The sequence below is a fragment of the Alligator mississippiensis genome, chromosome 16 (assembly GCF_030867095.1).
Source record: "Alligator mississippiensis isolate rAllMis1 chromosome 16, rAllMis1, whole genome shotgun sequence".
Classification (NCBI taxonomy): Eukaryota; Metazoa; Chordata; order Crocodylia; family Alligatoridae; genus Alligator; species Alligator mississippiensis.
In genome coordinates this window covers 3,697,817-3,719,318 of record NC_081839.1, presented here as the reverse complement: position 1 = coordinate 3,719,318, position 21,502 = coordinate 3,697,817, and the positions used below count along the sequence as shown (strand labels likewise).

The window sequence follows — 21,502 nt, the reverse complement described above, 5'->3', positions numbered from 1 at the left end:
AGCAGGTGCAGACCCCCCCGGCGGGGCAGGTAGCAGCCCAGCTCACCCCGGGGCTGCTCCGCAGTGAGCACGGCCGTGGCGGTGAGGGTGCCGTTCCCCCGCGGGTCTCCCGGCTGCAGCATGAGCTGCCGGGTCTCCCCATTCAGCCTCCAGATGAGGTCTCCAGGGTGGGGGGAGCTGCCTCCCAGGCAGCCAGGCAACAGGGAGCAAGAGGCGGTCAGCTGGGAGCCGAGCGGTGCCAGCAGCGGGCGCAGGGTGAGGGTGCCGCAGCTGGGCTGCAGGGTGCCGTGGGCTCCTGGGGGCAGAGGTCGGGGCATCCAAGGGGCAGGGGGCAGCTTGGGGACCGCATTGGTCTCAGCCCCTCCCTGCTTCTCGGATGCTGAGATGCAGGAGGGATGGAGCTCAGCCATGGGTGGGAGCAGCGGGTGCCTGGGTATATCTCCCCCACCCAGCTCCCCCACTACCCCAGGCAGCCTAGACCCCCGTTCTACCTCCCTGGGTGCCGCCTGGCTCCTGTACACAAGCACCGCCTGCCTGCCGTCTCCGGCCAGCTGCAGCACGGTTCATCTCCTCCCAAAAAAACCCTATGCCCAGCCAGGCCCTCAGCCTCGGGGTGGGGGTTGCCCTGGCTGAGGGCAAACCCCCATGCAGCTCCCCCTGCCCCGAGTGCCAGAGGCCGAACGTGCTACCGCGTCTCCCAGTGACGCACGCAACAGAGGAGGCCGGGGGGGCAGGGGTCGAGGCGTGCCAGGGAACAGCTGCGTTGCACAAGAGGATCAAACCCGCAGGATGGGGGAGCAGGCACGGCCTCCCCAGCTGTGATGCCCCGGAGGACACCTGCCTAGCAGATGTGCGGGGAGGGGAGGGGACCAGCTCCAGGCCCTGCCAGCTCCTCCCTATGCGTGCCTCCGTCCCCCACAGGGCTCCCCTTCCCTCCCGGCGCAGCAGCCCCGAGGCTGCTCTGAGTTACGCCCTGCTCCAGCCTCCCCCTCTACCCCCGGCTCCTCACCTGACCCCGCGATGCCCCAGGAGAGCAGCCACGACAGCACCAGGCCCTGCCACATGCTCACGCTCGTGCCACGAAAGCCCTGGAGAAGAAAGGATGGAGAGATCTGGGGACTGGATCTCGCAGCTCCGGTGTGCCAGCCAAAAGGTGGCTCTTGGGGAAGGGTAGATCCCTTGATGCCCCCCGGACCGGCAGGGAGGGGACATGATGGCTTTCCACTTGCCCCCTACACCCCTCTGATAGGGGACAACCCACCCCGACCCCCTGTAACACCCGTCCCCATGCACCGCTCGCCTGGCTCCGGCGCCGTGGAAGCCGAGCGTGAGATCCACAGCACTGCCCGCCCCGCGCCGCCCGTGGCTGGCAGCTCGCCTTGGAGGCATGCAGATGGGGAAGGGGGCTCTGGACTTCAAGAGGGGCTTGGAGACCCTCTGGGGCAGTGGGGAGACCCCAGCCCAGCCTGGCCACGACTCCTCCTGGAGAGGGAGGGGGCGAACCCCAGGTCCTGACACAACCCCCACACCCCTGCACGTAGGCGTGATGAGCGGGAAAGGATGCAGCTCCTCTCCAAGGGTGGAAATGAGCCAGGCCCAGATCAGGGCCAGATGCTGGGCCTGCCCCACATGAGTCCCATTTTACAGATGAAGGGACTGAGCTCAGCAAAGCGCTCCGAATCCTTACACAGAGGCCGGGGCCACAGATCCACCTCCCCCTTGGACACGCGAGGGCTGCCGCACCTGGCCCCGGGGTCAGCACCGTGGGACCAAAGGGGATGGGGAGCATCGCAACCAGCTCCTGCCCCCGCTCTGGACCCCCAGAGCTGCTGCTGACGGAGCCGCCTGCCCTTTAGTCTCATATTCTTTATCAATGGGCCCCTTCAGGGGAATAAAAGGATGCCAAAGCAAGAACAAGCTGCACAGGAAGCCCAGGGAGCCCAGCCTGGCTGTTCGGCAAAGCCAGTCCCAGGCTCGCTGCACATGTTACACGTCTGCTAACCATCAGGGAGGGTTACAGCCTGTCCCCAGCCGGAGACTAACTCTTCGGCGCAGACTATAAAGCAGCGCAGGCGGCTGAATGTCTCTTCAGGGAGCGGCAGCTTGGCGCTAAATAGGCAATCACCGCCAGCAATGATGCTTCTCGCTGCCAGCGCCGGCAGGGCGAGACGTTCGCAGCTTGGCAGAGGGGATCAGGGGGAGACCGCTCTGTGCGAACGACGCCCCCAGACCCATTTGGAGCGGGGCTGAGCTCTGGGCTTCCCCTTCGAGATCAGAAGCTGCGGGCGCTCGTGGGATGAGCTGGTGCCTGGCAGATGCCCCCACGCCCGGGCATTGGACCCATGCACCCTGCTGGGGTGCTGGAGTGGGATGCTGGATGGGCATGTGCTGCTGGGGTGCTGGAGTAGGCATGCGCTGCTGGGGTGGCAGCTCACGCCGAGCCCAGGGGATGCCGTGGGTAAGCACCGGGCATCTCCCCAGCCAGGAGCAGGGTGAGATCTGTGCACCCCTGAGTAGCCAGCAGCCTCCTGCTGCCCTTGTCTTTGCATGCCACGGCTGTCCGTGAACCCCTGACTCCCTCTGGGCTGGGAGGAGCAATACATTAGGGATCATGTAGTGGGGGCAGGTCAGGCCAGGGCCGTGGGGATCTGCAGAGATCCACCCGACACGCTCAGCAGATCACAACCACCATGATGGTGCAGGCTGGGCATGACTCAGTGGTGCCTATCGGGGGACGGGCAGGTCTGGATGCTCTCTAAGCAAAGTGGGGAGGCAAGTGGGGCAGGCTGGCCCGACTTCCAGTGATCTTCTGGTTCCTCTTTGTCCAGGGCTCCCCAGGCACCTGCCACGTACAGCTCCGAGCACAGCCCTGCCAGGCTCCAGCAACCGAGGGGCCATGTGCATGGGGGGCTGGGGAGGTTCACAGTGGGTCGGATTGGATCTGAAGCCTGACATGTCAGACTCTTTCCTCTCCCAGAGCACATGGGATGCACATGCATGTGAACATGCACGCACTTCCACATCACACGCGACTCAAGGCTTCCCTCCCCCCACAAACCTTCCCGCAGCACGAACGTGTTGTGCCCATGCCTCTCTCGGGCTCTGCCAGGCTGTCTTCCAGCGCCGCCATCCCCTTCGGCTGCTCCAGCGCTGCCCCAGCCCCTCGAGCCCGCTGAAAGGCGCTTTTAACCCGGATCCATCACTTATTAAACCGCTTCCAAAAGGAGCTGGTCTAGGAAGCACGACGCACGCGTCCCGTACATGCTACCAGCCGTGTGCCACTTCACACATGCAAATACATGCGTGTCTCACACATGCCGGCTCTTGTGCTCCGTTACACACATGCACGCCCTTGGCTGCTGCATGCAGCCTTTCCAAAGTCTCCAGCGCTCGAGCCTGTCCAAGGCAGCACTTACCTTTCCTCCTGTCCTTACGTCTGGGTCGGGGGGGAGGTGGTAGCCCCAGGGCTGGTCCCCAGCAGCCGGCTGCCAGCTCGGCTCTAGAAGTGCCCAGGCACCCTGTTCACAGGTGGGCAGGGAGGGGGCTTTGCAGCCTGGAGCAGGGGTGGAGCAGGGGAGGAGAAGCCCTGCCCTGGCCAATTGCTATGAAGGGGAGGAGGAGACAGCCAGGGCTCAGGGTGGCATCTCGCTGTCAGGGATGGGGAAGGGATCTGATGTTTCCAGGCCCGGAGGCACCCGACAAACGGTGCCTCCAAGCACCCACCCGTTCTGCTCAGGCTTAGGTCTGGGCCTGTTGATACCTCCCCTTAGGAAGGGCCCGGGGGAGAGGAGCCGGAGGATCTCCAGCCATGCAGGGCCATCAAGGATCGTGATAGGGCGCTACTAAGGCAGTGGGGACTTCGATTCCCAGCTCTGGGAGGAGGGATGGACTAGTGGTTAGAACAGGGTGGGCTGCCAGGACTCCGGGGTCCTCTTATCTCTGCCACTGACTCACTGTGCAGCCTTAGGCAAGTCTCTCTGCCCTTCCCTAGCGCTGATTCACCTCCGGTTGAAGCAGGGACTACTCCCACGCCTCTCCTGGAGTCTGCGGGCCAAAGGCCATGTGAGCAGAAGCTGCTAGAGGAACCTCAGCGATTGAAATTGGGGCAGGGAGGGAGAGCATCGCAGCTGGCTGCTCCCTGGCCCCAAGCGTCTGTCTAGCGAGCACTTTCACGGCCAGGCCGGTCTCGCTGCTTGGATTGAAGGACCCAGAAGTTGCACAACTGGCTCCCCACTGCTCAGCTTGACTTTCACAGGTAAGGGTGGGAAGCAGAAGCCAGCTGGAGCGATGCTGGCATAGATGGACATGGCATCAGCCTGCGCGTGCTCGCGGTGGCGGGACCAGCGGTGTGCGCAGACCCACAGGCCTCTTCCTGGCATCTGGGGAGGGCCCGGCCGACGCAGCTCCTCTCGCGCTCCAAGACCTGCGGGCAACGAGAACTGAGCCGCATCGCATCACGCTGCCTTCTGCACGGCCCAGCTATTAGCCCTGCGATCGTGGCTGTAACCGTCGTGCCAGCGCTCCCATGGTGGGCACAGGTCTACTGGCACAAAGGGGCCTCATTGGCACGATACGCTGGTATTTCTATACTGGCCGTCACGCTGGGTATGAAGGAGGCAGCTGCTTACTGCCTCGCTGGTCACAGGCCCGTGAAACCCAGCAGGCGATACGGGGCTGGAGGTGGACTCTCCATCCTTGGAGGTTTTTAAGACACGAGGAGACCAAGCTTTGGCTGAGATGATGGAGTTGGGCCTGGTCCTGCTTGGAGCAGGGGGCTGGACTAGATGTGACCCCCTGAGGTCCCGTCAACCCTCCCTTTCTATGACTATGAAGTGAGCTCCTCCGCGATGGGCACCAGGGAGGGCTCTGCTGTACCAGCTGCGGGCAGGAGCTGCGTGCCCTGCTTGTGGGAGCGAAGGCGTCGCGCCTGCTTGGAGCCCTTCCCCTTGCCGCCGCAGCAAACACGAGCCAGGCCCCTGCTCTGCTTTGAAATCAGGTTTTTAATTAAATAAATAACGGCGAGGGGTATTCAAGGCAGTATCACTTCACAGTGTGGGGCCTCCCGGGGGGCGCGGCTGGAGACAAAATGTGCTTTGTAGGAGAAGGACAGGAATGATGACCGACCCCCCCCCGTCCCGCCTGCCCCTGCCGCGCTCCCGATCCAGCCCCACGTGCAGCTGTAAACAACATGGAAGGATATAAATAAGAGATGTCTCCCCGCCGCGCTGGGGCACGAGACAAACCGAACCGGAGGAAGAGCTGCGGGCGGAGGAGCTGTGGGCCACTGCACCCACCTGGGAGGGCACCGGGGTACCCCGTGTGCCCCGTCCCGGTTGCTTGCCCTGTCTCCCTTCAGCAAGGGAAGGCTCTGGAGAGAGGGTCCGGGCTCAGGGCAGGACCTTTGCTTCCTACTCCCGGCCTTGGACGCTGGTGGGTCTCACAACCCGACGTCCGGCCAATGCAGTCGGCTGGGTTTGGAGTGTGACGTCCCTCAGCTGAGTCGTGCCCCGGCCCTATGCAGAGCTGCGGGGTTTGAGATAGGAGACAGGGTCTGACTTGACGCCCAGCTGGGCATCAAACACGCTGCGACTCGGCGCCTTTTGTGCCCCCCTCCTCGCGTGGAGATAGATCCGGGCCCCTTGCGTGTCACTGCATTTAAATCCATCAGAGCAAGGCTGGCTCCAGGCCGAGACCTGAAGGCAGCGATTAAGAAACCCGTGTGCAGGGAGAGCAGCGGGGGGATCGGGTTGGAGGCCCGCACGGCAGGTGGGGAGGCAGCAGTCCCTGGCTGAGGGTGGAGAGGGTGCTCACAAGGAAGTGGAGAAGAGGCTTTAGCCAGCAGCACACCCCGGACCTGGGCTCCCCACGCCAGGCACCTGGGTCAGTTTGGCACTCTGCACAGGGCCCGGAGTCCCTGCCACCTTGGCAAGGCCCTGGCAGCAAACACATCCCTTTCTCTTAGGACATCAGAGTTTCCTTGTCACATTCGGGAGCCCTGGGGCTGAGGCAGGCTCCAGCCCAGGTCCCGTGCCAGGAATCAGTGCAGGGTTTGCCAGCATCGATGCCCCACGGCTGAGCCTCCCTGCCTGCGGCACGTGCACATGCTGGCACGCAGGGGCAGAGATGCCCAGGCACACAAGGCATCCTGCCAGGGCTGGGCGCTCCGTACTCGAGGTGCATGGGTGTGCACCCCGGTTTCACCTTAGAGAAGCGCCTGGGTTTGACACGCCTGGCACAGGATGGGGCACACGCTATGTGCGCAGAGGCCGTGCCCCCTGCCCCGTCTCTTCTACTCAACTTTAAACCCTTGGACAGGCAGAGCAAGAGCCGACTCAATCACTGCACCCCCTTTCCCAGCCCTTTCCCTTGCTTTCTTCCCAGACAGACCAGTTTGGAGCCACCTGGGCACATCTGCAGGCTGCTTGTCTCAGTTTAACCCTTCCACGGGGCCGGCTGTGCTGTCCACTGCAGCAATAGGCTCACAAGCACTGGGTTAGTGTGACTCCAGCAGTCTGTCTACAGACTCCTCTTGTTAGCAGCCCAGCTTTATCCCTGGATCCAGGTTCTCCACAGCACAGGCCCCAGTAAGTACTGGAAGGGAGGTGAACTGGGCAATGTACAACTGCCCCTGATAATGGACTGAGGCCTTCCCCACAGTGGGTAGGGACAGGCTATGCCTCATCTGGCCCTGGTAGTGTGGGGGCTGGACAAACAGCTGGACACGCACGCCTGCTGCCGGGACCAACAGACCAACAGGCAAGGTCCTGCCATCGGGAAGGATGGGGAGAGAGAAGCACTTCTATTGCAACACAGAACGCGGCAGGGACTGCCTTTGGGACCAGCGCCCGGCCCGGCAGCCAGACGGCCCCCGCTCTGCCTGTGCTTGCTTCCTGCGCGCCTGCAGCTCCAGTGACACCCCCAAAATGCCCACGATGTGTCCCCTGTTGCGACAGCCCCCTCCTCTGCCTGGAGGGCAGGGGCTGTCTGACCAGCATAGTGCTGCCCGTGGCGATGCATGGGCAGGGAGGGGGGGTCACCGACTCCCCCACTAAAACCTCCCCTGTTGACGAGCACGAGAGCAAAGAGGTGTCTGGTTGTGGATCACGGAGGATGGAAAGACGGATTCTGACCGATGGCTCTCAAGTGTCCCCGTGAAACAGAGAGGTCCAAGGAATTCACTCGGTGAGGTCCAGGTCCCAGCTCCATCTGTGACATGCTTGTGAGCGGAGGCTCACTGCGACAATGGCTCTGACTGGGCCATGGGCGCTGGGCAGGCCTGGTGGGCTGCTAGGAAGCTATTCACATCCCCGATGCCAATGATGCTGAAATCCGTGACCGATAAGGACACCTGAGCTGGGGCCACCACTGCCTCGGGGGCTGTGCCCAAATCCACGCGGCCAGCGATTAAAGGCAAGCCTTCGCCCATGTCTGCGGGGAGTGTGAAGTCCATGGCTATCGTCTCGCCGGAGCTCTGCAATGTCTCTGCTTTGTCCGCCGGGTCCGGGCCTGCCGGGGGCAGCGGGTAGATCCCCGTCTCTGAGGGGGTCCCGGGGCACCGCGTGCTCGAGGCTGGCTCCTCGGCAGGGTCGAAGGAACAGTTTGTCTCTGAGGGCGTGCTGCACTCGTAGCCCTGGCCCGACTCGCTCGTGCTGCCCAGGCTGCAGGCTGCACTCTCCACGCTCAGGGGCTCTGCATGGTGCGACAGCAAGGGGAGGAACACAGACAGGAGGGTGAGGGCAGAAGAGACGGTGCCTGTCTGTCGCATGCTAAGGGGCTTCCTGCTCAGGCCTGTGACAAGCCCGTGTGACCGAGCGCAGCAGTGACCCTTTGCTAGAACAGCCAAGCCCCGTGTCAGTGCAGCGCGGGATGCATATAAGGAGAGAAGAGGCAGGACGCTCACGGGTTAAGGGGAGACTTCAGGGTTTTAGGGAAATTTAGGTGAACAATTCATGGGAGACTCCAGGAGTCTTCTCCCCCTCCCCATCCCGCCCCTGCGTTTCTCCCCAACATGCAGATGTCAAGCTCAGGTTTATCAGGGTGGTGGAAGAGGGAGCTTCTCTAGATTCTCCCTACATCTGACCTGTATGGAGCCCAACTGCATGTCCCTGGCTACATGCTGATGGGGCAGATAAGCCTCTTGCCTCAGCACTGCGCCCTGCCCTGGGGTCTAGGCCGTGGAGAAGGGCCTTGGTTAGACGGCAGGTCGCAAGAGGCAGGCCAACAGAGCCCCGTCTCCAAGAGCCGCGGGACTGCAGCCGCTGCAGCACGCCCAGGTGGAAGGCAAGGAAGTTACCTGTGCTCTCGATGGCCAGGGGGTCCTGGCTGAAGTGGGAGTCCAGGCAGCTGGTAGCAGAGGGAATGGGCGGCGAGCTCCGGGCCCGGCCAGCGTTCTCCACCTCGCCTCCGTCCAAGTCGTTCTCTGCATAGTCCCTGCAGGGAGAGAGGTGGCCGTGACTCTCCGTGGAGCGAGGAGGGGCGAACACCCTGCAGAGGGACGTGGGGTGGGGGCAGCATTCCCTGCACCACAGGCAGCAAGCAGCCCACTGTGCCAACACCTTCCGCTCAGCACCTACAAGGCCCGGCTGGGATCTCGCACTGGTGAAGGGTGACAGTGAAAACCAGAGCAGATGAAACCAGCATCAAAACCCTGTTGCTTTCTAGCCTCAGCTGAGCTCGGCACCCTGGACCTGCAGCCTTCCCTTCTTCCCCCAGGAGTTTCAATGGATGCACATTCTCCCCCCCCGCGCACAGCCAGAGCCTGCTGCACCGCGAGCGCGCTGGCACAGAGAGCTGGGCTGGGAACTGCCGCCCCAAGAACTTTTTTTGAGCTTTTTCAGAATGTTTCATGCCCTGAATCAAGGCCAAGAAATCAAAGGCTCCAACATTTCTGTGACTGAACAATCCCAGAAACAAAATATGGGGTTGTTCCCTTTTTTTTTTTTGCTGCTTGTCAGCTGTTTTAAGTGGGATCTGCTCTTATGAGCAGCAGAGTCCAACTGAAAAGAGAAAAAAAAATAACAGGACATTCAAGTTTACAAAAAAGGCAAAAATAAGGGAGTTTTTCATTTTTTTGTCCCCCCTTGGTATTTTTGGAAGAGAGAAATGGATCCATGTGGATCCTCCACTCCTGGCAGTAAGGATGCGTATGGAAAAATGAGCACGTTAGGACCATAGATACTGAGAGACAATACTGCCAACTAGTGACACCTGGGAAAAAGGTGCCCAGGCTGAGGTTGGCTACGTCCTATGGGCAAAGGGTGCAGCTGATTGTCTGCAGGCCCTGGGGACTCCCCTCCAGGACACTTCCCATCTTCTGTGGTTTAAATAAAAGCGGGGGGAGCAATGTTTAAAGCAGTGATTCTCAACCAGGCACCGTGGCACCCTGGGGTACCTTTAGATCCTTTCAAGGGTGCTGTGGGGCTTCACACAATGTTAGCACTGTTGGGTGTGCAACCATGATTCACGAGATAAACCCAGAGATCTCAAATAGGAATCCAGAGTGTCCAAAGCACTGACCGGCTGTGGTCTCTCTGAGGTCCTTGCAATGGAAAAAATGCTCTAATATTCTTCCACAGTCAAAAAAACTGAGTGAAAACTAAGAGCTGGCACTTTCTGCAGGGTTCCTTGAGTCTAACCAAGGATGCCCTGAGTCTACAAGGGTCGAGAACCACTGGTTTAAGAGGCCCCTAGCTGGAGGGGAGGGGGTGGAGGCCGGGTTCCTCCGCAGGAAGGCATGTTACTGAGATTAGTGTGAGAATATTCCACGCACGTGGCTCCAGGGTGGAGGACGTACTTCTTCCTTCCGAAGCGAGTCTGCTGCGTGAAGTAGTCGTAGCGCTCCGACTTTTTCCACATGTAGTAGTACTCCACGCACTCGCCCACCGACCGGGTGCGCACCTGGGGGGGAGAGGGCGGTCAGCCACTTGCACCGAGAGAGTTTCACGGGGCAGCTGTGTGTCACCCTGCTTTATAGGTGTGGAGAAGCAACCTCACTCTCACAGCCGGGCCCCAAGCCCAGACCCAGCATCATCCACCCCATGTCCTGACTACCAGACCCCCCCAGCTCTCCTTGCAAAGGAGAGGTCTTTGCACGCTCCCTGCACATGGGACTCACCTAAACGCTGCAAGAGTCAAGTGTTTGGAAAGACTCTTGCCTAGAAAGTGCTAATGAGCTGGAGCCTCATGCTCTGATGTTGTCACTCTTATGATCTCTGCTTTTCAGGTGGGAGAAGCCAGCATCGCAGCTGGGCTTGGAACTTGGTAGTCTTCCTTTCCCCGGAGGAACCGAGGCTTCAAACCCGCGCCCAGCACTAGCTGACGCGCACAGCTCGTTACCTTGTTCGCTTGGATGAGATGGAAATTCTTCCCGTGGACCCGGAAGCCGTGCTCGAAGTTCCTGCACTCCTCTTCGCTCCAGGCACAGAGCTCATCTGCAGCAGGAGGAAATGGGAATGTCAAATGCTCCAGAGTCCCAGGAGTTGGGGCAGAGAGACAGACAGACGGACAGGACACTAAGCGGCTACTCCACGAGACAATCCAGCCCCTCGCATTGCTCACCTCTGATGACCTTCACGTTGAAGCGTAACCTCCGCAGAGCCTCTTCCGCATTGAAGTTGCATTTCACCAGCTCATACAGAGCCTAGGGAACAGAACGGATCCCCCAGCTGATCACACGCACCGGATTAGCATGTCGCCGATGGGCTCAGCTACAGCTCAGGCTCGCAGCCTGGGGAACACGTTTGCCTCTGCAGCCACCTCTCCGCCACCCCAATTTCAGACCGTCACCCAGGGCAGCTCCACATGGGAAGGTTCCCAGCACCTCTCAGGGAATGGGGGCACGCAGCAAGGGTGCATACGTGTCCTCCCACACCTGTATTCAAGGGCCAGCAGAGCAAGGCAGTGGCAATGTAACCCCTACAAAATGTCAGCTGAGCTTGTCTGCTGTGCTCCAAAATGGCAGGACCCAGCTGAGCTCAGTCCCTAACAGAGAATTATTCCCTCTGGCTCATCTCCGCAGCAGCCGTGACAGACCCGAGGGGCCCCTTCAGCTCCAGAGAGGCTCTGTAGGGTCTTGCTCTTCTCATCTGACCTGTCTTGGAGCTCCCTAATTCTGCTGCTTGCCCCTGCAGCCAATGTGACTCTGTCCATCCCCCAAACCAAACTGGCTCATTGGAAATTGAGACCCCAGTGGCTGGGCAGAGCCCTGGCTCCCACTCACCTGCTCGTTGTCCTTCACCATCTCTCCTTCGGGCAGGCTGATGCTGGCCAGCTCGTCCCACTGCCGCTTCACCGCTCGGTACAGGAACTCTTCCACCTCCCTCTCGGGCAGGATGTTGGGGTCCCACAGCAACTGATCTTCGTTCTCGTAGACTGCGGGGGACGGCAGGGCATGTCAGGGATGAGCTCAGCAGTCAGACAGCACCGCTGCTCCCCCAGGCTGGTGTGCAGGGGGGCATCTCAGAGAGAAAACCCATCTCTGGGGTGCTGAAGCTCACAGCACTTGGGAGCTTTCCCTCCTGAATCTACAGTAGAGGGCTGCTGGCTCCCAACTCTCCCCTTTGCCCCATGAGCCAGAGGCTCTTATTTTTCAGTGTTTTGCAAGGACTCCTTTAACCTTGGCTTTTCATGAAGGCTGGGGTAGAGGGGGGTGGCTGCAGAGAAGTCCTCTAGGATCACCGGATAACACAGTATTAACATGTTAATACAGGCTGCTTTAAAGGGCTGGCTTTAAGCTACCACTTAGCCTGTTCAATTTTGCCATCACCAAGGCTCAAAAAGGCGTAGCCTTCAGGCCACTCAACAGTGCACTAGCTTGGAAGGCGGTTTTGTCAGGTAAGAATAGCAGAAGCACGCTGCTTGCCCCCTTCCGCCCTCAGCTGCGAGCACAAGGCTGCGCATTGCTCTCTCAGCGGTTCGTAACAATACGGAGGAACGGTGAGAAAAAAGAAAAAAAAGAAAAGCCACACAAAGCAAACAGAAAACAAAGGCTTAGCAATTAAATACAAATAAAAGTCACAGAAATGTTTGTATTCAGATGCGTGGCTTTGTAACCCCCAGCACTGAATGTGCTTCTCAAATGATATTTATTTAGTTGGGAAGACAAAGGCTTTGATTCCCCATTGTCCTGCCCCTTCAGTGCTTGTTCACACTGAGTCAAAGCCAGCGCAGAAAGGACATAAAAAGGCCACTGTTGAGGGCTACTACCACTTCACATCCACTTTGGAAGTGACGTGCGACACCGGAGAATTAGTCCCCAAGCCCTTGGACCGCCGCCTGCAAGGCAGCCAGAGCCCTTCCCTCCCACTGATTTCCGGAGGCGTTAACAGCGCTGGGCACTTTGCAGCATTTGAGTCTAAAATGAGTGAAGGTATCTCCTTAAACCTACCCAGAGAGTGAGTGATGGAGGAAGTGAGTCATTTCTGAAGAGGCTTCTTGCTGCCTGCCTGCGTGGCAGGCCCTGAGAGGTGGTGCCGAGGGCATGAGTTTTAGGCATCGAAACAATCAGCCAACCTGATCCCCTCAGCCTGGCTTTGAGTGACCCGATCTAACGGTGAACTGAGATGGGCCCGAGTGGGGTTGCATGAAAATGCACATGCGAATGATGTCGGCTACCACTCATTGCCACTGAAAGACTAAAAGATCACTGGGAAGGAGGGTCTTCTCTCCGGCTGTGGCTGAGACCCTCGACTTCCTCTTTGCCACCTGAAAACCCTTAACTTCATGCCATTTCCCAGCCTGAAGGCGCGTCAGGAATGCAGGGACAATACAACCTTCCAAGAATGCAGGTGTCTGTTACTAGAGCCTCCAAAAATTAATCACAGCTTTGCATTCTTTCCCGTACATAATCTGATAGCCACTGCAAGCTGCCAGGTCACACACAGCAAACTGCACCTGCGGGTGTGTTGTAAACAGTCATGGCTGCTGACTTCTTGCGGGGCACCCATTTTGTGATTCAAAACACATGGGTGACAACTGTTCCATGCCCTTTGCTAGGAGAGTATAGTCAGACACACCGGATACATCACATCTGGGATTGCAATGCAGTGTGGGGATACTCGAGCTTGTTTTAAACTAGACAGCTAGCCTGAGAACCAATAGTGGTCCAGCTGTGGCAGCCCCCACAGGCTGCAGGGCCCGCTTGCAAAGCCGGATAAATCAAACCACCCAGGCTAGAGGCCTTGTACCCAGATGATACTCAGTGCAGATGTTGAAGCCAGAGAAAGGACAGTCTCTCACCTTTTTCACTGTGCCTTTGTAAATGGAGGATGGGGACTGCAGCCTGGTACTGAGGACCGACCATGATCTCCTGGAAATCACCACAAGAAAGGGATTTAGTAGGAGACTGCTGTGCACCATGCAGGGGCTAGAATCAGTTGCAGGACAAAGAAAGCTTATCTTGCACTGTTAAATACGGCAGCAGACTGTGTTCTGCAAAATCCACAAGGATTTTGTCTACCCAGAAACCTAGGAAGTATTCAAACAAATGTCGAGTTGGGGATCGTACGGGTTTGATGCCAGTCTGAATACTACAGGTTTAGGGCAAAACTGCTGTCAGCCCCTAGAGCTGGAGATGCAGCAGATCTTCCTCACCTTGCCAAGCACGTGAGTCACCTGCACCTAGATCTTCCTTCACCCATCACCCCTATCCAGGGTGGGTACTGGGAGTCTCCATCTCCCTCCTATCCTGGACATGTAAAAGCCATCATTTCTTCTACGGAAGGAGCAGCACAGTCCCCCCATAATCAAGATATCCTCAGCTGCAGACCACAGACGGAGGCTGCAGGCTGAGCGAAAAGCTGTGTCTGCCTTGACCTTCTCCAGAATACAACACACAGAGCATCGCAGCGGCTTCCCCACGGACACACCACAGGTTACTGTGGTCCCTGTGACAGGCTTTGCTTTCTCCCCTTGGGGCACAGAGCATGGGCTGCAGGTTCAGTGACTCACCTTCTTACACTCGTTGGATGGGATGGAGTCCTCTTCTGAATCCTCTGCCATGGAGGAAGCGCACGGGGAAGAGCAGGGCTCCTTGTCTTCATCGGCAAGGAAGTTGTTGGCTGTGAGAAAGGAGAAGTTGGGCGTTCAGTGACGTGCTGGCTTACTTCTCCTCCCTCATGCCTCTTTAGCTTCTCTTCTTCCCCTTATTTCCTGTCTTCGAGTTAGTTTAACCTTGGCCCATTTTTTCAGAGGTAACTTACCCAGATCCTCATTTATTCTCTTTGTAGGCTACAGAACTCAAGTCCTTTCCAGACGTGCAGTATTTGATCAATCAGCAAGACCAAGACTCTCAAAACTGGTAGGTGGCCCAACCCACACTTTTATCTGAAGCTCCTCTCTTACCCTGGGTCCTTGCAGATCCCCAATACAAAGGTGCAGCCATAAGATATTAGAGCACCGGTCCTACTTATATGCTGTACCCTCCTTCCAACCGCATCATACGGGATCCCTGGGCCCTCAGAGCTGAAATCCTGCCTGCTGCCCTACCACACAAGAGCAGGGTCTGTCTAGTCTTACAGCGGGTGATTCTGGAGGAGCATATGGCTGAGATATTTCAGGAAGCCAAACAAGCCCTGTATCAACCCACTTCACCCGCTGTGTAGCTGCCTCGGAAATCCACACCGAGCATGTAACCAGAGGTCTCACTTCCCCAGAGCTACGACTTGTAGCCAGAGGGAATTCTTTCCCGATGAGACAGCTGACTGGTATCCCTTAGCCCCTCGTCACTGCAGCCTAACTCTCACAAGCACACCGTCAGGGCCAGGTCCATCGCCAGCCCCAAGGACTGGCCTCTGCAAATGCTACTCTCAGCACCAAAATAAGTAACTGTCCCGCTGAGGCACTCAGGGTCCAAACAGTAAGTGAGAAATCAGAGACGTACAGCCAGGCTGGTTTGGGAAAAGGTCCGAGGCATCGTGGGACGTGACGGATGGAGTCAGGTCGTCGGCCGAGGACTGCGTCTCCTCCTCTTCTTCCCCTGAAAGCAAATCCTTCGCTATTTGTTCCTTTTAACAACAACAAGAAAGTGAAAAATGTTTTTAAATTAAAAAAAAAGGGGGGAGGCCTAGAATAAATCGTCCCTTGCCATGAGAAGCTGCCTCCATGTACCTCCCAGGACTCCCCTCTCATGCCTGGGGTCTGAGAGGGATCTATACAGCCGGCTGGACTAGATGATCCCTCAGGTCCTCTCTCACTGTGGCCGTTTCCTCAGGGCTCCTACTAAGAGGGTCAAGAGGAGAGGGGTTTCCTAGGGATGTCACAGGGAGGAGTGGGTGGCTTTCCTAGATCCTAGCAGGGAGAAACTCCTAGCCACAGATTTTAGACAGGGTGGGAGGAGTATCAGGTTCACACAGGCAGCGGGGAAATAGCTGTCCAAGCAGACATGCAGCTTCCTGTGAATCTCCTTTGATTCACAGCCCCACACGGACAGAATTCACATTCCACAAAGGGTTTTTAGTTTGTCCTTCGCCTTAACAAGGACCCTCTCCCTCGTCTCCTTTGAATTCCTTGCATTCACTCTCCTGCTATCACTTTCCTGCTGGCTTTCCTTACAGCGAGCCGGGATGAAGCAGGCCCCGTTCTTTTGGGTTCAAAGGGTCGGCCAGCTCCTGCCTACTGGAATTCAATGGCCTTGAACTCACTGAATAGGAGGAAGGCACCAGGCCAGCGATTCTCACCCAGGGTGTCGGGCACCCTGGGGTGCCATGAGACCCTTTGAAGAGTGCCACAAGGTGCGAGGAGATAAGCCGGTTTAAGGAAATAAGTGCAGGCTCAGGCTGGCAAAGCTCCTCTGCAAGGAGGTAACACTGTAATAAAGCAATTCGGTTTTCCTGTTCAATGCACACAAGTTATGGAGCGGGGGTGCTTTGAGTCTAAAAAAGGTTGAGAGCCACAACACTAGACACCCTAAGCTCTAAGCCCTACAGCGACTAGGGATACACTGCCTCCTTCCCTTGCTAGTAGCTTATGGGTGGCCAAGAAGTGCTTCTTACCTTATCGAGGGTCATGTCTGGCAGGTGAGGAGAGATCCCATTGCTCTCGCTGTCCTGCTCCGAGATGGGATCAGATGCCTCATAGCCATAAAGTGCAAGCAGCTCCTCGAATGGCATTTCACTGCTCTGAGCGAGAGGAGGACAAAGCTTCATCAGGAATGGAACAATCACCAAGCACAAGCCCAGCTGCAGTAAACACAGAGATGCGCAGAGGCAGTCAAGACCGCTCTGCGATTCAGGAGGTTCGGGGCTGCCCTGAGCACTGCTTTCCCAGGAAGGAGACCAGAGGCATAGGCTGAAGGGGCCGACCGCCAGCTGGTCTTCTCCGGGCTGTGGACTGACCTGCGGAATTTAAATCCCTAAGTGACAGCTTCGAGGGGATGTTTGTTCGAGGCTGAGTTTGCTGTTGGTGAAGAGGTGCCCCTTAGCAGCCCTCAAGACCAGAGTACGGGGCTCAACAAGCATCCATAAATTATCCTTTCACTTTATGCCCAGCCTGACCCGGAGGGACAACCCCCATCACCAAGAAGGAAGCTCATGCTCCACATCCCATTCAGCAAAGACCGTCCACAACGGGACCAAGAGACAGGGTCTTTGCAATGGGGCCCCTGTCCACCATGAAGCGGACTCCAAATCAACCAGCCTTGCCATACAGATACGAGCACCCACAAGTTCTCATCACTATGGACGCAGAGCAGATCTGAACGGGAAACCTAGAAGCAAAAGACTCCGAAGCTCATAGCTGGTCCCCTGAGCAAACCCATCCCACAAATCCAGATGCCAGACCACAGCCTTATACCTCCAGTGGATCCACCAGTGCTGGTTCATGTCCCTCAGTGGAGCTCTGTGCTTTCAATACTGTCAAGGAGGACAAAACAGTTGGCAGACAAGTCCCCTTCTCCTCCCTTGCAGTGTGTACCTGAGAGGGGCTGAAGCTCTTTTCCAGCTCCTCTAAAGACTTCTCTTTCTCCTGTGTATCTTCTTCCTCATCCCTCTCTTCTCGTACACCATAGTTCTGTGAAAGGATCTCGGCAAGGTTGAATCGGTGGTCAGCTGAGCCCATGGACACAACTGCAGGGAGGAGAAAGCTGGCCGTTAGCCCCACACGGTGCAAAAGCGGTCTGGAGGAAGAGTCTAGATGGAGAAGTGGGGCTGGGCTGGGGTAAGCCAAACATGGGCCGAGTCAAACCTGCTGCAGTCTGGAGGCCAGGCTCTCCGGGACATAGGTTGTGGGCTGGGTACGGCACCACCCGTGGACTCTGCCTGCCGACCGAGGCCTTCAAAGAGAAAAGAAGTTGGATAAGAAATCCCTTTGCAACAACACAATGCGCTGCCAGCTCCTGCATGCAATTCATTTAAATTAAAACCCAAAAGACACAAGTTGCAAAGGGCAGTCGAAAGGGCTGCCGTGGGCAGAAGAGGGACCCACTGTACATATATCTCATGGACCTTTAAGGCTTTCTCTCCTCCATCTAGACCAGCTTCCCCTTAGAGGAACTGCCTCCATCACACCAACCTCCATGCTCTCAGAAGTTAAGACCCCAAATCCTCAGGACATACCCTGCCCTCCAAGAGGATGATTTTTGGCTGCTACAAAATTACTCTAAAGACAAACGGTACATTTTATTTTAAGGTGGCGATTCTGTCCACTCTGATCCCGGCAGGGGAGGTGGAATTTAAAACTATCTGCCTTGAAAAGCCCCAGGACGATCAAGAGCTGCTTTAACAGCTGAGCAGGCCACAAGGAAATTTGATGCGACTGCAAGCGGCAAACGCGGGATGGGAACAAGATGGGACAGGTGGATAAAAGCGTGGGCACCTGCTTTCTGGCGCCCAACGCTCAATCGGAAGTTCAGGCAGCGACAGGAGCTGCAGTCTGGATGACAATCCAGACCATCTGCTGCTCCTCGGCTTGACGCACGTGGACATGCTGTTGACTTGAGTTCAGTCAAAGGAGGGAGCAAGTGGATAACAACTCCTGCCCCAGTCCTGTGGACTGAAGGCACCCTAGTGTGGAAGATAATTGCAGCGGCGGCTCCAAAAGTGGCAGCGTTCTCTTTTAATTAGCACATATTAAGACCCGGATCTTTTGAAGAACCGAGCTGCGCTGACTCCTCGTCACAGAATGGGACTTACCACCATCCAGTAACTCATGCCAGAGTAAGATAAGAAAGTAAAGGTTAAAAATCAAAAGGAGACAAAAATCCCACCATGGATAAAGCAAAATGGATGTTCGCAGTCTCACGGGACTTTCTGACCAGGACTCGGACTCCTGCCTTCGAACAACAGTCTTAAAAACGTGCCTGCCAGGTTCCCCGAAGACTGCAGAAATAAAAATCACTGTTATTTTTACGACTGATGGCCTAGGCTACAGCAGGAGGTACCGACATACGAGTTTGAAGCATCCTTGGGTTTCTTTCCTTCATCTATGAGGAACAGCGACAACAAAAAAATGTCTGGAGTCTCCAGTGGAGCAGGCAAGGTGTATTGCAATTCGCCATCCCCCAGTGTCTGATTATAAAGCAACGATGCAGCCCCACTAGAGACCACGCTGTCGGCTTGTGGAGCCAGCCCAGAAGCTGCATGTGCTAGAAAGGAGGGGTTTATGGCAGGATAAAAGAAGAAAAGAGATGGCAAGGCTTAGGAGAGGCTTTATTTTGGAGTCATACCTAGATTTTAGCATACAATCACAGAAAATGAGGGTTGAAGGGACATCGGGAGGTCACATCTGGTCCAACCCCCTGCTCCAAGCAGGACCAGCCCCAACTAGACTATCCCAGCCAAGGCTTTGTCTAGCTGGGTCTTCAAAACCTCCAAGGATGGAGAGTCCACCACCTCTCTAGGTACCCCGTTTCAGTGCTTTAGCACGGAGGAGATGGCTTATACCCAAGAGAAGAGGAACTGTCCCTTCGTTGGGGACCAACGGGATGCAACAAAGTATAAAAATACTCTATAAATCAAGGTCTGCGGAGTAAGCAGCCCTGGCTGCATGAGGACGGCAGGGTCCAACCTCACGTTCTGCAGCCGCGAGCGACTTGCCCGATCTGTCTCCCGTTCCCTGAGGCAACAACTTGCCCGTGGACTGTACCTCCCTCACTGCGCTGTTGGGAGGCCAGCAAGGAAACGTGTCCAACACGACTCAAAGAGGAAGGCTGCTGTTGTAACTAAGGACTGAGTATAATCGTCAGGTGTGGACAAATTGATTGGGAAACATGTCAGTGAAGACCATGCAGTGAAATAAAGAGTAAAATGAGCTTATATTAATGATGCAAACCCATCATGGACACCTTCAGATCAGCGAGGATGGGGAAAGACTCAAAACTGAGAAGCAGCATGACATCAAGGGGAAAGGGAAGCTGGCCCAGGTTGAAAATCACCATGAAGACGGCAGCGATGAAGACCAATCTAAAGGTGACGGCATATTTGGACAGAGAAGGGACCAGAAGGACCAGGCAGAGCCAGCAACCTGCTCTCAGACCTCCGCTTCGACCATGTTGCACGTGAAGCACCACGATGACACATCCCATACATTAATGGGTGGCCGTGGTGAGGCCAAGCCAGGCAGGGCAAAGCGACGGGCTAGGAAGCGAGACCAGGCTGCAACGGCTCCAGAAGGGAAGAAATGTTGCGGACTGCAGTCGTCGCCATCCAACGGAAGATGATTTCTCTTGAAGGCGAAAGCTGTGGTCCGACACTTAAAATTGTACCGTCAGCTTGGCAGAAGGAAGCCAACAGCATGGCCCCGAGGTATGAAAGGCCACCTCCAGATCAAGGATGGCGTTTATCCCAGATGCAGCTGCTCCTGCCCCTGGCCACGCTGTATGCTCCGACTGCCTGCCCGACTCACAGCGGTCGTGTTGGGTTTTGAAAGCCCCCCCCGTGATGATGCTGAAAGCCGCTCTCTTGCCCACCAACCTGGCTGGCATCCGAGCCGCTTCCGACTTGCCCCAAATCGCCGCTTCTTCGGCAGAATCGAGGAACGCAACCGCCGACTAATTAATCGCTTACGCTTTTGTGTTTGCCATCTTAACAAGACTCAGGGGTCCCTGTCCCTGATTGCAAGGTCGAAAATTTTCAGGGACTCTGTTAAAAGACACAGCGACCACGGGGCTGTTTTCAAGCGGAAGGGGATTATGTGTCTGTCCAGAGCACCGGCAGAGATAACACCTCCGGCGGCCGCTACCCTGGCAGGGAAGTAGGGGAGAGCGACGGAGAGGGACGAAGAGAGGTTTCCCTTCCCATTTATTCCTCTAATCACTGTGATGATTTCTCAGGACACTTCCAGGCAGCTCATGGCTGCGCAAAGGGTCTCTCTCAACGCCGGCACATTGCAGAAGCGCTCCTCCTTGCTCCATCGCCTTGTCCACATTCCTGAAAGTTTGGGGGAAAAGAGGGCTGGTATTCCCCACGTGTCGACCAGGATCTGCGGCCCGGGCAAAGAAAGCGAGTATACGAAGCTCACTCGCTCGGTAACGTCCGCCTGGCAACTTTTGAGCACCGAGCTCATCAAAACGAACGAGGCAAAAGACCCTCTGACCCATCTTGGGCCGCGCAGCTGCGACGGGTTCACCGCGAAGTCCGGTTAGCAGGATGTCAAACGGTCCCCGGCGCCTCCTGCGCGCCTCATCACTGTACGCACACGGCTGCTGGGGGAGAGGGACGTCTCGACGCCTCGCGCTCGGAGGAACTCCTTGACGCTGCTGCGACGAAGTCCCGGGCCGACGTTTCAGCTCAGCTACGGGCGCAGCGTCCCCGCGGCTTTACCGGGGCCGGTGCGAAGGCCGAGCCGCGGTGGGAACCGGCTGCCGCTTGTTGCGGCGAATGATGTCTCGCGGCGGTGGAGACGACGGCCGGGACTGCGGCGCTCGTTTCCCCAAGCCCACGGCACAGCGAGGGTCTCACCGTGGACACGTCCCGCCATGTCCCCCGCCTGGCACCGCCGGCCGGACCCCGGGGGCTGGCGGGGGGACGGGCGGAGCGCGCCCCGCCGCGCAAGCGGGACGTCTCCTCGGCCGGACGGGGCAAAGCGGCGGCCGTGCGATGCCGGGGACCCAGCCCCCAACGCCCCCTTCCTGCCCCCCCCCCCACATCCTGCTGCCCTCGGAGACCCGTGCCCCCCCCCCCCCCCCAAAGACCCCACACCCCGGTTCCCTCCAGCCCCTGCTGCCCCCTCAGGAGACCCCAGCCCCTGCTGCCCCCTCAGGAGACCCCAGCCCCTGCTGCCCCCCAACCAATGCCCCCCTCCCCCGAGACCCCAGCCCCCCAACCAATGCTGCCCCCCCTCCCCCGAGACCCCAGCCCCTGTTTGCCCCCAACCAATGCTGCCCCCCCCGGGAGCCCCCGGCCCCTGCTCGCCGCCCCCCCAGGCAGAGGCCGGGGCAGGCCCGGCCCGGCCCCCCCCAGCACTCACCTCCGCCATGGCCGAGTGTGAGCGAGCGGGGCCGGGGGGGGGGGGCGGGAGCCCCGGATGCGGCGCGGGCCGCTCATTGGCTGCGGCGCCGGGAGGAGGGGCG

General features: G+C 57.8%; 1 protein-coding gene across 7 annotated transcripts; it reads right to left on the bottom strand.

Annotated features, from left to right (window-relative positions):
• Window positions 1–4,980: 4,980 nt before the first annotated feature.
• Window positions 4,981–21,441, bottom strand: MIER2 (MIER family member 2). 7 transcript variants are annotated; one of them, XM_059719474.1, is made up of 13 exons: window positions 21,400–21,441; window positions 17,179–17,266; window positions 16,789–17,060; window positions 15,990–16,115; window positions 14,879–15,002; window positions 13,948–14,057; window positions 13,237–13,306; window positions 11,219–11,370; window positions 10,558–10,639; window positions 10,336–10,430; window positions 9,770–9,897; window positions 8,294–8,430; window positions 4,981–7,689 (listed from the first exon to the last, which is right to left on the bottom strand). In XM_059719474.1, the coding sequence occupies exons 1-13, from the start codon at window positions 21,406–21,408 to the stop codon at window positions 7,232–7,234; spliced, it is 1,851 nt and encodes a 616-aa protein (XP_059575457.1). In that variant the 5' UTR covers window positions 21,409–21,441; the 3' UTR covers window positions 4,981–7,231. The 7 variants fall into 7 exon arrangements, with proteins under 7 accessions (XP_059575457.1, XP_019339633.2, XP_059575456.1 ...); XM_019484088.2 differs by lacking the exon at window positions 21,400–21,441 and having other exon boundaries at window positions 17,179–21,016; XM_059719473.1 differs by lacking the exon at window positions 21,400–21,441 and having other exon boundaries at window positions 9,794–9,897; window positions 17,179–21,016.
• Window positions 21,442–21,502: the final 61 nt, after the last annotated feature.